The following is a 14,020-nucleotide window of genomic DNA, read 5'->3' on the forward strand; positions in this document are numbered from 1 at the left end:
TGACTAGGTGTTTTTCTGAAGCTATGCTTTCTGTGGTAGTTAGTGTGCATTTACAAGTTCTGTTTGCTTGATTACTGCTATGCATCTGCAATATTGTTCTGAACTAAAGATAGTGATTCTCCAAAATATATAAAAAAAACTTTGCTGAGTGGGAAAAACAATACAGAGAATCAATGTTAAAATTTTGTATAAACAATTTAACGGAGTAAACATTTATGTCCCTTTGAGGGCACAATGTAGTTAGTTGTGGATACAAATCCACAGTTCTCACAGATGTGGATACAAATCCACAGTTCTCACTGTGTGGGACACAGTTCTCACAGATCACAGTATGTGTAGCTGCGGTTTTCCTTGCTGTCCTCTGGTGTGGAGTAGTATTGGTAAGGATACATCCCACACCACATTTTTTGGGGTGCAGGGAGCAGCCACCAAGGAATTCTACAAGAACTGCAAAGAAAGGGAAGTCTGGGGCTTTTGGACCTGAAGTCAACCAAGGTCTGCAGCCTGTGAACAAACATAAGAAAATGCTCCTTGTCCTGTTGGGACTCCTGGGCCTTTCTCCTGTCTCATCTTTCTCCATGCTGTTCATTGTACTGGCTCTACAAGTCCTTAGTTCATGATCTGATGCTACACTGCAGGATCTCTTAGAACATGTACTCCCTTATCCTCATTTTTTCCTCTTCCTCATTAGGGTCAGGCATTCTGCAGGTATGGATCAGACTGCCTCAAACCTGCAACTCCAGAAGCAGCTGACAAAAACCAGACAGATATGTCACTGGATTTACAGTCACAATAGAAAGGGAAAGTTTCAAAACTTGTTTTCCCTATTTCCATAAACACTTTAATAAGAAAGGCTTATTGACACTTCAGCTTTGGAGCACATCAGCACAGCACTGCTTTCCAGACCCAGCCATGGTCTGCCAAGGGAAAGGGGGTGAGTGCGAAGAATTTTCTGCTGCATGAAGCTATACAATTTCAGACTATTCCATGGGTATGAGTATAGGGCAACGTACACTGAATACTGGCACTATTTTCCATCGGTGGTGTTAGCCCAGTGGTGCCCAAACTTTTCCTCTTGAACACCTCCCCCCACTCCCCCAGTAATGGAATGTGTCCGCCCCCTGCCCAGGGGGCTGAGAGCAGGGGCCAAGGGCCAAGAGCGGAGGCAAAGTGAGGCTGGGTGGCCCTCCCTCCCGCATGGTGGCAGGCCCAAGCCCCTGCCCTGCAGTGGCCCTCCCCATATGTTCCTCTGTACCCCACAGTTTGGGGGACCATCGTATTAAGCAGATCTCACTCACAAAGGATACAAAGGCACAGAAGAGCTGCCCAAGCCTGTATGCTGCTAGCTGAACTCACTACTGAGTGGCAGTCTCCTACTGCAGAGGAAGAAATAGAGCAGCCACCCCTATAAACCTTTGGGAGAGAATTGCAGGGTATCTCCATGAAAGCTTCATCAAGATCTCTCAGGAGGATAAGAGGCACCCCTATACACATGAATGATGTGCTCTGCATGCTCCCCCCTGTCCCTGTGGCCTATTTCAAATGGGGAATGAAAAGCAGATGCCAGTTCTACTTCTACTGAACTTGTCTCTTTGTGTACAAGTGAAATAATGAAGAGTTAATACTTTTTTTCTTGTTAACATGTGAATGGGCCAGGCACCATTTTAAAACTCAAACAATGTAAGGAAAAAGGCATGTACACACTTGAGTTTCCTTCCCTGTCATCAGGCTCCATCCGTGTTTGCCTATTGGGATGGTTAGACCATGGCAGAGTCTCAAACAGATCCTGGTTCACAGTATGGCTGGAGCCCCCTACCATGTCTCCTCCCTTTTGCTGTTCATGGTAGGGGGTCTCTGTCTTGGTCCCTTTCAAGGTATCCACAATAGTCTGTGGGGTGCTGGTCTGGTCTCCGCCAAGTATGCTGTGCAGTTCCTTGCTGAAGCAGCAGGTCTGCAGCGCAGCATCAGATCTACTGTTGTACTCCCGGGCCTTGTGGTATCCCCTGTGGTTCCTTCACTTTCACTATACACTGCTGCTGATCCTGTTATACCCTTTTGCCTACATCTCCCATGCAATCTGGTTGTAGGTGTCCACATTTCTATGGCTTGTCCGTAGTTGTGTTTGCACAGCTTTTTCTGCCCACAGGCCCAGGAACTCCAATACTTCCTGTCTACTCCAGGTAAGAGCGCATCTAGTATCTGTGTGCGCATGGAGCCGGCCTGGTCATTTGGGCAATTGCACACAAGAATGAGCTGCTAGATATTCTCACAGAGTTGGGCAATGAGAAAAGGGCATTTCAAAAAACAGAAGGAAAAAATTAAGAGGATGGTGGTTTCCAGTTTCTATGACCCCAGCGCAGTGGAGTTTAAAATTGTGACTAGAGCAGTCACTTTTTCAGGGAATGGGGCATTGTGGGACAGCTGCTGGATAACTGTTAGGATCAACACATGTCATGCGGTATCTAGACCTGCACCATGTCAACCTCATTAGCCAGCCATGACTATGCCATTTGGGGAGATGGTTGTACTGAGTCATTTTAAAACAGAGTGCTTATGTGAGTTTGAGTGCAGACACATGCACAAACAGGTTGGCACAAGGTGACTTACACTATTATGGAGCATAGACTAGGCTTGGTCAAAAGGCAAATCATTCTTAATTCTGTAGATCAAAAAGACAAACGAATTGCCAGTATGGCTTCCTGAGTATAACTGAATGTGTTTTTTGCTAACATAGCCTGTTTCAAGCCCAAGTTTGGAGAATGTTTGTCAAAATTAAATTGTATTAAGCTAATGTAAATTCACTCACCCGCAGATTGCCCTATTTGTTCTGGTACATACAGAAGTGAACACTGAACTTTAAGTGTAAATCTAACACCACATGTTTAGTTTAATGACTAGATAAATTGCTAGTGACTTAAGGAATTAATAGTTGAAGTTAGTTATAATTTAGTAGTTTCAGAAGGCTAAAGTTCTCCTACACTGAGAGTAGAACAAAGTTATAGGAATATTTTAAAGTCACTTGCCTGGGGTGGGTTTATAGTATGCTGTATACACATTTCAAAAGCCTTTGCAAAAGAAGTCTTCACAGAGGAAAGTCAGCAGTAAACACCAACAAGAAGGTAATTGGTTCTGGAACTGTTACACACTGAAGTTTAAAATTAAAATCTGATAGATCTTATGGAAGATGAAACTAAAGACAACTTCTGCTGTAAGTTTTCATGCAGCTATTTTGAAAGTCTTCCCTTTTTTGGGCTGTAATTGGCAAAGCTTAGTTTCATTCCCAATTAAGGACAACAAAAGTTCTTAAAGCAAGAAATGCATCATAATAACTGAACACTAGAACTTCAACTGTACCTGTGGCTAGTCCTCACTTACGAGTTGTAAAGTCAATTTGAAAAGTAGGACAGTAAAAAATGACAATGGAATTTGTATATGCACAATTTTAAAAGTTTTAAGCTGTGTAACTGCATATTGGTCAACTAATGTTTTACGTTATGGATCTTCGTGCCGAGTTTAATACCTATGCTTAAGCTGCACAAATCTCAGTTATGCAGCCATACTGCTAAGTCTAGGTTCCTTGTTCACGTGTCCTTTTGACATTAATTTAATAATGGTTACATTACAATCACAACCTTGGCTGGTTGGAGGGGAACTTAAAGAGAAACTTGACCAGCCCAATAGATAATAGAATGTTGGCATTTTAAGAACCATGAGGAAGGAAAAGCTTGAATCTATACCTAAGGAAAGAAAGCTTTCAGGGGGAAAAAGTGAGAAAGTACTGGGATGCAAGGAGTTAACAGCACAGAGTTTGCAAAATGGAAAGACATTAACAGAGAACAGACAACTAAATAGGCCATGGTGATAATGAAACATACTAGTTCATTAACTTTTTTAGAATTTTTCCATTAAATTTAAATGTCAAATCATTTCATTGTCCATTACTGTTACCAGAGTTGCCAGCTCATCAAGAAATTCTGTGATTTATATACAGTAATTTGGGGTCCTTCTGTGGAATTTAGGTCTAAATTGCTGCATGGTACACAGGAGTATATACACCACAAGAATTTTTATATCCTCCATTACAGTTACTCACCTATTTAAATAAAGTGATTTGTTGTCTGTCCAGAGCCATATTTTTGAACTAGGTGTCTCAAATAGAAACTCTGCTAGGTTTACAGTTATATTGACCCTGTAGAGCCATTCAGTACAACCTTCCTTAGCTGATCAGTTTCCCCTCAGATACTGGCAATAAACTTTCTCCAGTGTATCAGCATATTCGCTATACACTACAATAATTTTGAATGTATGGATGCAGAGCAAGAATTTAAACTAAACTAGGCATAGAAATCATGAAATCCCTTTCTCTCCTGCTCCATTTAGAAGAATTATTTAAATAAATATATACTATAGTGGAAGATCATACCTGTGCTGCCAGGCACATACCTTCTCTAGCAGTTTTGATGGCAGACGAGACTGACAATTCCACTAACTTCATCTGCTACACCCTACTACATTCACTTTTCAAGCAAAGTAGGTGCTGCTTCATCATTGGGATAGCACATGAAGTGGACAGGAACACAGCAACAGAAGATACAAGAATATGGCTAGCCTGATTGTCTAGTGCAGTAGTTTTCACCCTGTAGTCCATGGACTCCTGGGGGGGGGGGGTGTGTCTGTAGACTATGTTTAAGACTTCCAAAGAGTCTGCACCTCCATTTGAAAATTTTTAAGGGTCTGCAAAAGCTTAAAAACCAGTGGTCTAGCGATTTGGTAGTCTAGGGTCCATTAAGACCCTCAATTGGCAGCAAAAAGCTACTCATTTCATTATGATAAGTTTCAGGGATTTGTGACACATTTTCTACTATACTTCAATAATCACGTAGGACAGCACATAATACAACAAGCTTCAGTAATATGGGAAGTCCTGTAGTGAATAGCTGTGCAAGGTCACACAGAGGATGTGTCTGACATACAATGAGAGTGTACTGAATCTATTCAGTTAGTAGTCTTGCTCATTTAATCTTCCCCTCTTGTCTCCCATTATGTGCATCTATCCTCCCAACTCCTGTATTGATAGTGCACTGAATGACCACTAAGTGAAATTTACAAAGTTTCTGATCTGTGATGTTTCTAAGCATGTGTGTTCACTGGACAGTTAACTCAGGTTTTGAGAGGAGTTTTAACTCTTAACTCCCCTACCATCAGGTTACATGGCTGGGGGGGGTATAGGTTAGAACTAGGGCTCCAGTTTCTCTCACTAGAACCCACCCATTTAGCAGCAAGAACATAGGCAAAAGTCACTTGATTGCCAATAGTCCTCCAATGCCCTTCCCACAATTCTCCTCAATGATAGACAAATTCTCCTGCAATTGACACAAATGACTGGAAAGAATCCAAGTGTTTCAGCACAGGGAATCATGGGGTATGCTCCCAGACTCATGGGCAAGTGCAGAAACAATAATGCGGGTAAAGTGCAAGCATCCCCACAGCAAAACTAGGGCACTAATCACGCAGATTACCTATGCAGTAAAGAGATACCACAAGAGACTCCACAATTTACACCACTAAGAAGTTTCACTTCATTGCCAGTGGAGTGACAAAGAACACCCCAGTGGGGAAAGCAACATAAAACAGTAGGTCCAGATAGAGGTCAAAGAGATCAGTTCACTAAAAGAGCCAGGTAGTAAACTGGTGCTGGAACAGCCTGTTTGGGCGCATGTGGTAAATCCCAATCTTGTGCCAGACAAACAACCCTTGACAACTAGTTTCAAACTTGTTAAGTTTGCCCTACAAGCCCTGGTTATGTTCATGATATCCCTACCCCTTATTAAAGGTTTACTCCGATCACAAAAAATAAAGAAAATTGGAATTAGTCATTAAGATAAATGTATCACAATGTGCAAGGAGTGTCCTGTTTAAGGCACAATTTTTATTACCATTTAAGTTTCTATTTCTACAATGCTACCGTTCTTTTCATGGAACAAATAAACGGTTGTACAACAACTTTTCACCAATATCTGAATTTAAGACACAAATGATATCAACTGATCTTTTCATCTGTTGCAGTTCCACAACTTTGTCTCCAGTGCATGTGCTTTTACTCATGCTAAATGGTATATGGTCTAAAATATTTATATCTGTTCTTGCCCTCACCTCAGACCAATTTCATCCTCTGTACATCCTCAAGTTTATATCCTGTTTGGTCTACTACTCATGTTGTACTCTGGCTTGGAATATTCCAGTCCTCTGCTAGCACAGGAGAATAGGAAACATCCACCCCCCTACTTTCAACACCAATATATCTGATGTTCTTGTTCCAATACCCCTGGGTCACTATATGGGACTGCTGGTTAGCCAGAGAGTAATAAAACTCTTACAAGGATTCTTAAACTAGTAACAATAAAATGACTGCTAATATGAAGTTGCATAAGTGGCAGATGTGTGGACTATGGCAGATTGAAATACAAGTGCAGCAGGAGGTTTTTTGTATCAACATGCAGTCACTCTCTGCTTTAAAAAAAAAAAAAAAAGCCTGCATTTTCCTCTCAGCACCACTAGTCATATTTGTGATTCAGGATACTTTATTAGAGTACTGAATGATATAGTCAATGATGGTTTTGTAGAATATGCAAATCAGCAAAAAAAATTTGATTGATAAAAGTATCTCAGAGATACCAAAAATTACATAAGCCTCATGTGTCTGGTTGGTAAAGTTGCAAAATTCATCCATTAAGTTTTTCATGGTGCTTTATCACTTTCACACTTGAGAGCAAGCAATTTGCAGTGAACAGATCTGAAGTACTGTTAAATATAAAAGTCTGACAATTCTATTTACTACAACTACATGTAAATATGCTGGAAAACAGTTGTCTTCAAACTTAGAGCAGGTCAAGTCAATCCTGAGGAGATTACTCCAATTTGCCTGAGGAGCAAATAGGCTTCTCATCAGGATTCAACAATAATGAAGTAGACAAGAAAAAAAAATGTAAAACCAGAACAATTTACAGTCATAATTCCCTCATTTAGACAAGATAGTTGAAATAAGAGCTTACCAGAGGATGAAGACAAAGTAATAAATGCAGTGTTTCAGATCCTTCAGTTTCCAAGCGTTTTAAAATACAAGTTTTTTCAAAAACGTAAAATTCAACTGAAACCATTCATTGTTTACACTGCAATAGGAGAGGTTCATGCATTAACACATTTCCCCTCCCCATATTGGGCAACAGATGAGCCCATATTGCCAATGTATAGTTGGGTAGCAATACATCAACTTAGATGGTAAGCATAGCTTTTGAACATACACAAGCCAAGGCTGGAGTTTTTTTCCAGCATAATCACCACTAGTTTATGAAACGGGGTTCACGATCTGTAACTTACCATTTAAGCTAGAAACAAGTTTGAAGGTTCTCAAAGTGCAATAAGAGATAAATTTGGCAAAGTTTATTTCAGCACTATGGAATAGATTTGTGTAACTGAGAATCATGACATTGTTTCGGAAATCTTGAAATATGTGACTTTGTGCAATTTTATATCAGTTACAAAAGTTGGTCTAGTTAACAAACTTGCTATTCGCTACCATGACAGATGATCATAATTCTATTCTTACAACAGCGAACACAAGCTAGCATTCTATTTAATTATTTATAACCACATTCAGAGCCAAAATAACTGATCTAATTTAAATAAAGATCTTCTGGACACATGCTACCACAATACACTTACCTTCATTTGGTGAAGTTTTCAATCTTGTACAGATAGCATAAACATCTCCATAACATTCTTGTATTTTATGCACTGCATCTGTAGATCGCAGTTCCATAAGGGCACGGAGCTCTTCAAGTGAGATTCCAAAATCTCCATGATTAGATTCTTTTACAGAGTTTTTTACACCACTGTATGCAACTGAGTTGTTAGCCATGTCACCCATGATGTATACAGTTCTTAGTATGAGGAAACCGTTTCCAAAAAGAAAAAAAAAATTGACTTTAAGTACTTCCAAAAGTAAAATAAATCCTTTAGATATGAAGACAGTCAGATGAGCAGATACACATCACCCAAATAGAAGAGTGCGACAACAGTAACCCTTTCCAGAGAGGAATCTTGAATGTCGTCCCATGGTTAGTTCCTTTTCTTCAAGTTAGTCATATGAGGTGTACAGTCTAGGGAAAAAGAATATTAAAGCCATTATTTATAGCTGACAGGTTTCAGAGTGGTAGCTGTGTTACTCCTCATTATTTATAGCTGTATTTTCAAAACTCTTAAACACTATATTGGAAGAACTTAGTTAAACAAAGTTACATCAAAATAGCAAAAGTGTAAGTTACATTGATGCAGTATTTGATGTATAAAAGCTTCAACCATGTCCTTCAAATCCCTAAGACCCATGTCTACTTTGATGCCTACCATAAATTGTCAACAATAATAGCCAGGCATCTGGTCAAAGAGATTAACGGTTCTCGCTTATGTCTTGAGACTCTAAGGTCTGTGAAATGGGCACAAAGGCTACATAACCTTTCCTGGTTTACACATTTTTGTACTCACTACCCTCAATCCTCCTTGCACTCCCTCCATTTGTTATACCCTCTTGTTTCTTGTGTTAGTGAACTCCTCAGAGCTGGGATTGCCTCTTTCTATATATACAGTACCCAGCAGTATTGAGTTCCATCTTACCGTGGCCTCTGGATGATACTCTAATAAAAACCAACAGCTATAGAAGCATCAGAAAAAAAAAGTTTCCATAGTACCCATATGTTTGCATTCATGAAAGATGGCGTTACTGTGTTAAGATTGTGGGAGTGTGTAAAAACTTGCTCAGGTCCTGGAATCCAGGGCTTAGGTTTTCTCTGAGAAGTCTACTATGACTCAATGAAGCTTCTTCCTTCCACAACTAGTCAGATAACTTGGCCTTCACCTCCACACCCCCATTGGGCATCCTTGTGAAGTTTGATCCCTTCAGTGTTCAGGTAATACTGTATCACTATTCGGACAAACCTCAATCCACCAGCCTCTGAAGGATCTTAGCTCTAGTTCACCCGGAGAATGGGTTTTGGTTACAAACCTATTTCTTCTGCTGGATACCATAAAGCGCTTTCTCTGAGCAGGCCAGTTTATACATTCACTTGATCCAAAATAGTCTGCTTGCTTGCTCACAATGCACTGAATATAGTTTCCTTCCCACAGTATTTTTTTAAAGTCTCATGCATTTACACAAGTTGTTACTTCCTTTGATGCAAAGATACTGCAACTGAAAAGTAAACATCTAGACTTAAGGGACAGTATCAAGATAATTAAGCCTCTGATATGGCCTTTGTTCCAGCTACCCAGAAAAAGGTGAACTTCAACTAGATCTAAGATCTGAAACAAACTGCATTTTAAGAAATCAGATTTGAATAAGCCCTCTGAGCCAGCTATCAATGTTCAGCACTATAATTACAATACATAATGGAATGACAAAAATAGTTACTTACATTACACTTTTCATCCAACTCTGAGTGCTTTTCAAAAAGCAGGCAAGTATCATTATCCCTTTGCCTCAGTTTCTCCACTGCAATGTGATTTGTCCAAGGTCACAATCCAAGAACAAAAAACCCAGATCACTCCTATTCCTAGGATGGAGCTAGATGGCATCTTAGGTCCAGCTATTTGGCCTAGTTTGGATCCTATCTTTCTCAAGTGCTTTAATTCCCAGAACTTGCTTTTAAGAGTGAATTATGGTTTTACTGGAGGTGAACACCAGAGACCAGAAAGGCAAAGTTGGCTGTTTCTGCAATCTGGAGTCACATGTACAGCACAGTGTTAAATGAGAATATTTTCTTCTGAAATATAAAAAAGGCTTTCAATCATTTCAATGCAAGATTGATTCTAACACAATGTAAATTTCAGCCTACTTGCTGCCAAGCTAAGTGGTATTTTAAAACTGCTGGAGGTGAGAACTAAGAATACATACAATGCTGATGAAAAGTACCAGATTGACAGCCCTAGAAACTGACTCATTTATTTACTCACAAAAAGGAATACAACAGGGTACTAGAAGTATGACGTTCCCTACATGGCTGTCAGCAATGACCTAGAGGGACTATCAGTACATGTCAGCTAGTAGTTCAGTCTCTATGCTTAGTAATTAGCCTCTGAGGGCCAAAGCTGGAGGCTTTATTACTATAAGCATCTCAATAAGGCAAACTTAATCACAAGGCCAAATCACCATCAAGATACTGACAGTCACTACAGAACAAGCTGCATTCAAATTCATGTGCTTGAGACAGAACTGTAGCTTCTCAGTCAGCTAGACCCGTTAACATAATTCAATACAAGTGAAGCCTCCCCCGTTCCTTCATGATGGATTCTACATTTTTCATCCAAGTATGTGTAAGCAAAGCTTTACCTGGTATTTTCTAATGAAAGGAAGAAGCTATCCAATGAAGGCTCATACTTTGGACATCCAATGAGAGGTCAGGCCTGGACAGTCAAAGTGTTACTTCCATAAAATAGGATTAAAGGTATTGCCCTACAGGATCAGAACTGAGGTCCATCTAGTCCAGTAACAGGTTAGACAGTGGCCAGTGTTAAAAGCTTTTGATGACAGTTCAAGAACCCCATATATTTGCAAGACAGGATGCAAGTAAGCCAATATACCACAGCAACAATAAAACAAAACACTGGAGACAAACCTCATGACATACCATTGGAATTTTAGCTAAAATAGTATCTTGCTAAGTAATTCCTCATCCTTGAAGTCACCATATTTAAGGTATTTGCAGCGTACAATTAGAACGCAGGCAGATGTTTTTTCATATGTATTTAACAAACCTTTAAGTAAGAGCAATATTGAAAGTAAAGTTTAAAGTAAACAGAGAGAGAGAAAGAAGATCAGATCTCACTCACATGGTGGTCAGTTTATTCAAACACTTCATGGACCTTCAAAATGTCAAAGTTTCACCAGTTAGATATCCTTTGCAACTGGGTTAGATTATGACCTATTAAAATAGTTCAAAGTTACTTATAGGTTGCAAGCCTTAGCTTTGCAAAGAATTTGACCTTTAACTGCACATTATCAGCAGCCCAGCTTTATTATGGGAAAAGACTCCCAAAGTGATTATCTTGGGAAAGCCTCTGACTTAATCTAATTAGTTCAACAAAGAACCAACAAATCTATGAACCCACAGTTTGCATTCTGGTAAGAACTGCCTCCTGATATTTGAATTCACTTGCCATTTCCAAGCATTTAAGTTTCACAGATTAAATTTTAAGATAGCTGGCGTCAAACAAGATTTTTGTACTGAGGTACTTTAAAAAAAAGAAAAAAACAAACAAGTTATTTGTGTACAAATTAGGTTGAGATCTTCTGAGCAGGTACTGTTTTGTTCCACGAAGCTCCTAGCACACTATAAATTGCTGTATCAATAAATAGTTGAGACTCTCAAAACACACTTCCTGGGGGGACGCAGAAGATGAAAAATTGCTTTGCTAGCAATTATGCTATTTAGGAGAACATGGTCTCCTCAAATTTTGTTCCTGTGACTAATTTACAAAAAGTTATCAAAGTCTAAAATTGTATGTAGGTTTAAAAAAAAAAAAAAAGACACACACAAAGAGATTTGGGGTTGAACTGTTGTACAAAGGCGTGTGTTTTGCAATTAAAATGTAAATAACAGGGTCCAATTTGGCAAGTTGCATAAAAAATTGTTTATAAAAAGCAAAATTAGCATTCAGATTTATACAAAATTGAGGAGTCCAAACTAAACGGAGCCTTAAAGGCTCCTGGAGAGGTTACAAGTTGGCATAAAAATAATTGAGGAAATCTGAAGGGGGGGGGGAGAAGAGAGGGTGAAAATATTCCTAGTTGGAGTAACTGAAAAGGTGCTTGGATTAGGTAATTTTGATGGAATGATGCTGCTGCCCCTTTTGGAGACATTGCTTCTCTGTGTGCAACTTGCTTGAGAGTGGACAGTGTAATGAACAGCTTAAAAGGAGGGAAGCTTAACTAGCATAGCTAAAAGTCTCCCAGAAAACAGTTTTAGTTGACATCTATTTTCAATAGATAAGTTTCTCATTTAATATACCTCCAGCCCTTCAATGGAAAGGAGAACAGCCTCTACCAACATAAAGCTTCATTACTATGGGCTTGTCTACACTTAATGAAAAAGAAAAAAAAAATGCAGTGGCACCACTGCAGAGCTTCAATAAAGATACTACCTACATCGACAGAAGAGCTTCCCCCACCAGTGTAGGTGACTTACCTTCCTGAGAGGCGGTAGCAAGTTTGACAGACCTAGCACTATCTACACCAGGGGTTTGGTTGATTTATATGCGTCATTCAGGGGTGGATTTTTAACACCCCGGAGCAATGTAATTATACTGAACTAGTTTCCTAGAATAGACCAGGCCTATGGCTCCTGGGTTCCTTAGAATAAAAGTTAGAAGTTCTGAAATCTTTTGATCTGTCAAAGAAGAATTTGATAGCACATTTAAATAGTTTCAGAAGTTCCACTCTTACCTAGCTTATAACAGAAGCTCATTAGTAAGTGTTCCTTTTACTGAAAATAATGTGAATTGGCTGGTGCTCCAAGACCTTCATCTGGTGGCAACATGGAAGACTAGAAACTGCTGGTGTCTGCAGAGCCTGCTGCCATGGGACCACCTCCTGCAGGTAACAGCACCCATTTAAGACTCAAAGCAGTTTACCAGTTGGAACTTATAACAGATTGTTTGAGAAATCAAGATATCAGAAACTATTGGTCACTCTGTATTTAACGTTAGAGAAGACAGGGGCTCTAGAGATTAACGTATTCATAGTGTTCTCCCTCTCCCACATTTAGTGTTCCAGGTTTAAACAGCTGATGAAGAGGATATTAAATGCCTACTAACTTACCAAGAAAGATCAAATCTTGTTTACATTCCTCTAAAATTCAGAAGTTCCAAACCTGAGTATGGTAAAGGACCAAACTGATACAAGGGTTTAAGGATTTAAGTAGTTCTTTCAAAATATTCCCATGCATTAGTACAAGACTGTTGCAAAACAGACTGGAGAGGCCTGGAGGCCCTGTGTTTATTCTTCAACCTATGATAAGAGCTTGAAAAAGTGAAGGGACATAATCCTCCTATTATATTACAAAAAGTTATTTTAAGAATTAATGGATGGACGTTTGACACTGAACTGTCCATACAAAAGGCCTTTTGTTTATCTCGCTCTTGAACCAATGTTGAGAAAAGAAATTAATTGGACTTTTCTGCTGTTTTTAGTTTTATTCATGACTGTGAAAGTAAGCTTTTCAAAAATTGAATCAAGGACACTATCTGATATTTCTTGAAAGGCCAATTTAAATATTTTGAAGTATTAAAACAGTGTTTAATTTGCAATACACAATCTAAAGTTTTGCATTATATGATATACTTGAGTTTTTCAGATTAGGTCTAATTTAAGGAAGCTTCAGAAAACTTCCACTGAACTCATCCAGTACCTGCTCTACAGGGGCTTTATAATCACTAACAATTCATTTTTTTTAGCCTGTCAAGTCTCATTTAGAGACTTTTACATTCCTAAATAAAATTATTTGGATTGTTTGCTATGAGAGGAGAAACTTTTCCCCTCTACTGGAGATACCTTAATTTTTTTGATTGCCCCAAATATGTATAGTCACTGTGGTTTAAATGTTCTATTTAAATATGCTGTTTACAGCCTACATAAGACTGGTCCTCTCTTAAAAGGGATAAAAATTGAGATGAGGAACTGCTAAGATTTAGAATAGGACAACTGCTAGAAGGTAAAATTACTAATTCTACTCCATCATCAGATTCTCTGACACTGAAATTTTAAAAGGAGTGAAACAGATTTCTCTCCTCAGGCCACACCTGATGAGACAGCTCCTCTTACAGTTTTCCATCGCCCAACATCCATATTTGTTTGATGCCTCTTGAGTCTGTTAGTAGGAAAATCCTCCACTACTTGAAACCTGAGCTTTTTCACTCCACCTCTAACAAATTTCTTGTTGCCTACATTGTACTACTTACCTCAAATGAACAG

At 39.1% G+C, this 14,020-nt stretch overlaps 1 protein-coding gene across 13 annotated transcripts in view; it reads right to left on the minus strand.

Annotated features, from left to right (window-relative positions):
* The window catches only part of ATP2B1 (ATPase plasma membrane Ca2+ transporting 1), a 105,074-nt gene that overhangs the window by 49,363 nt on the left and 41,691 nt on the right, over nucleotides 1-14,020 (minus strand). For 11 of the 13 annotated variants that reach the window (XM_005279137.5, XM_024107412.3, XM_042859836.2 and 8 more), the window contains one exon: nucleotides 7,723-8,159. In XM_005279137.5, the coding sequence (XP_005279194.2) occupies nucleotides 7,723-7,927 (205 nt within the window). In that variant the 5' untranslated portion in view covers nucleotides 7,928-8,159. Of the gene's footprint in view, nucleotides 1-7,722; nucleotides 8,160-9,467; nucleotides 10,636-14,020 lie in introns of those variants that run through there. The other 2 variants (XM_065560305.1, XM_065560353.1) reach the window with 1 other exon arrangement.

The sequence above is a fragment of the Chrysemys picta genome, chromosome 1, assembly GCF_011386835.1.
Source record: "Chrysemys picta bellii isolate R12L10 chromosome 1, ASM1138683v2, whole genome shotgun sequence".
Classification (NCBI taxonomy): domain Eukaryota; kingdom Metazoa; phylum Chordata; order Testudines; family Emydidae; genus Chrysemys; species Chrysemys picta.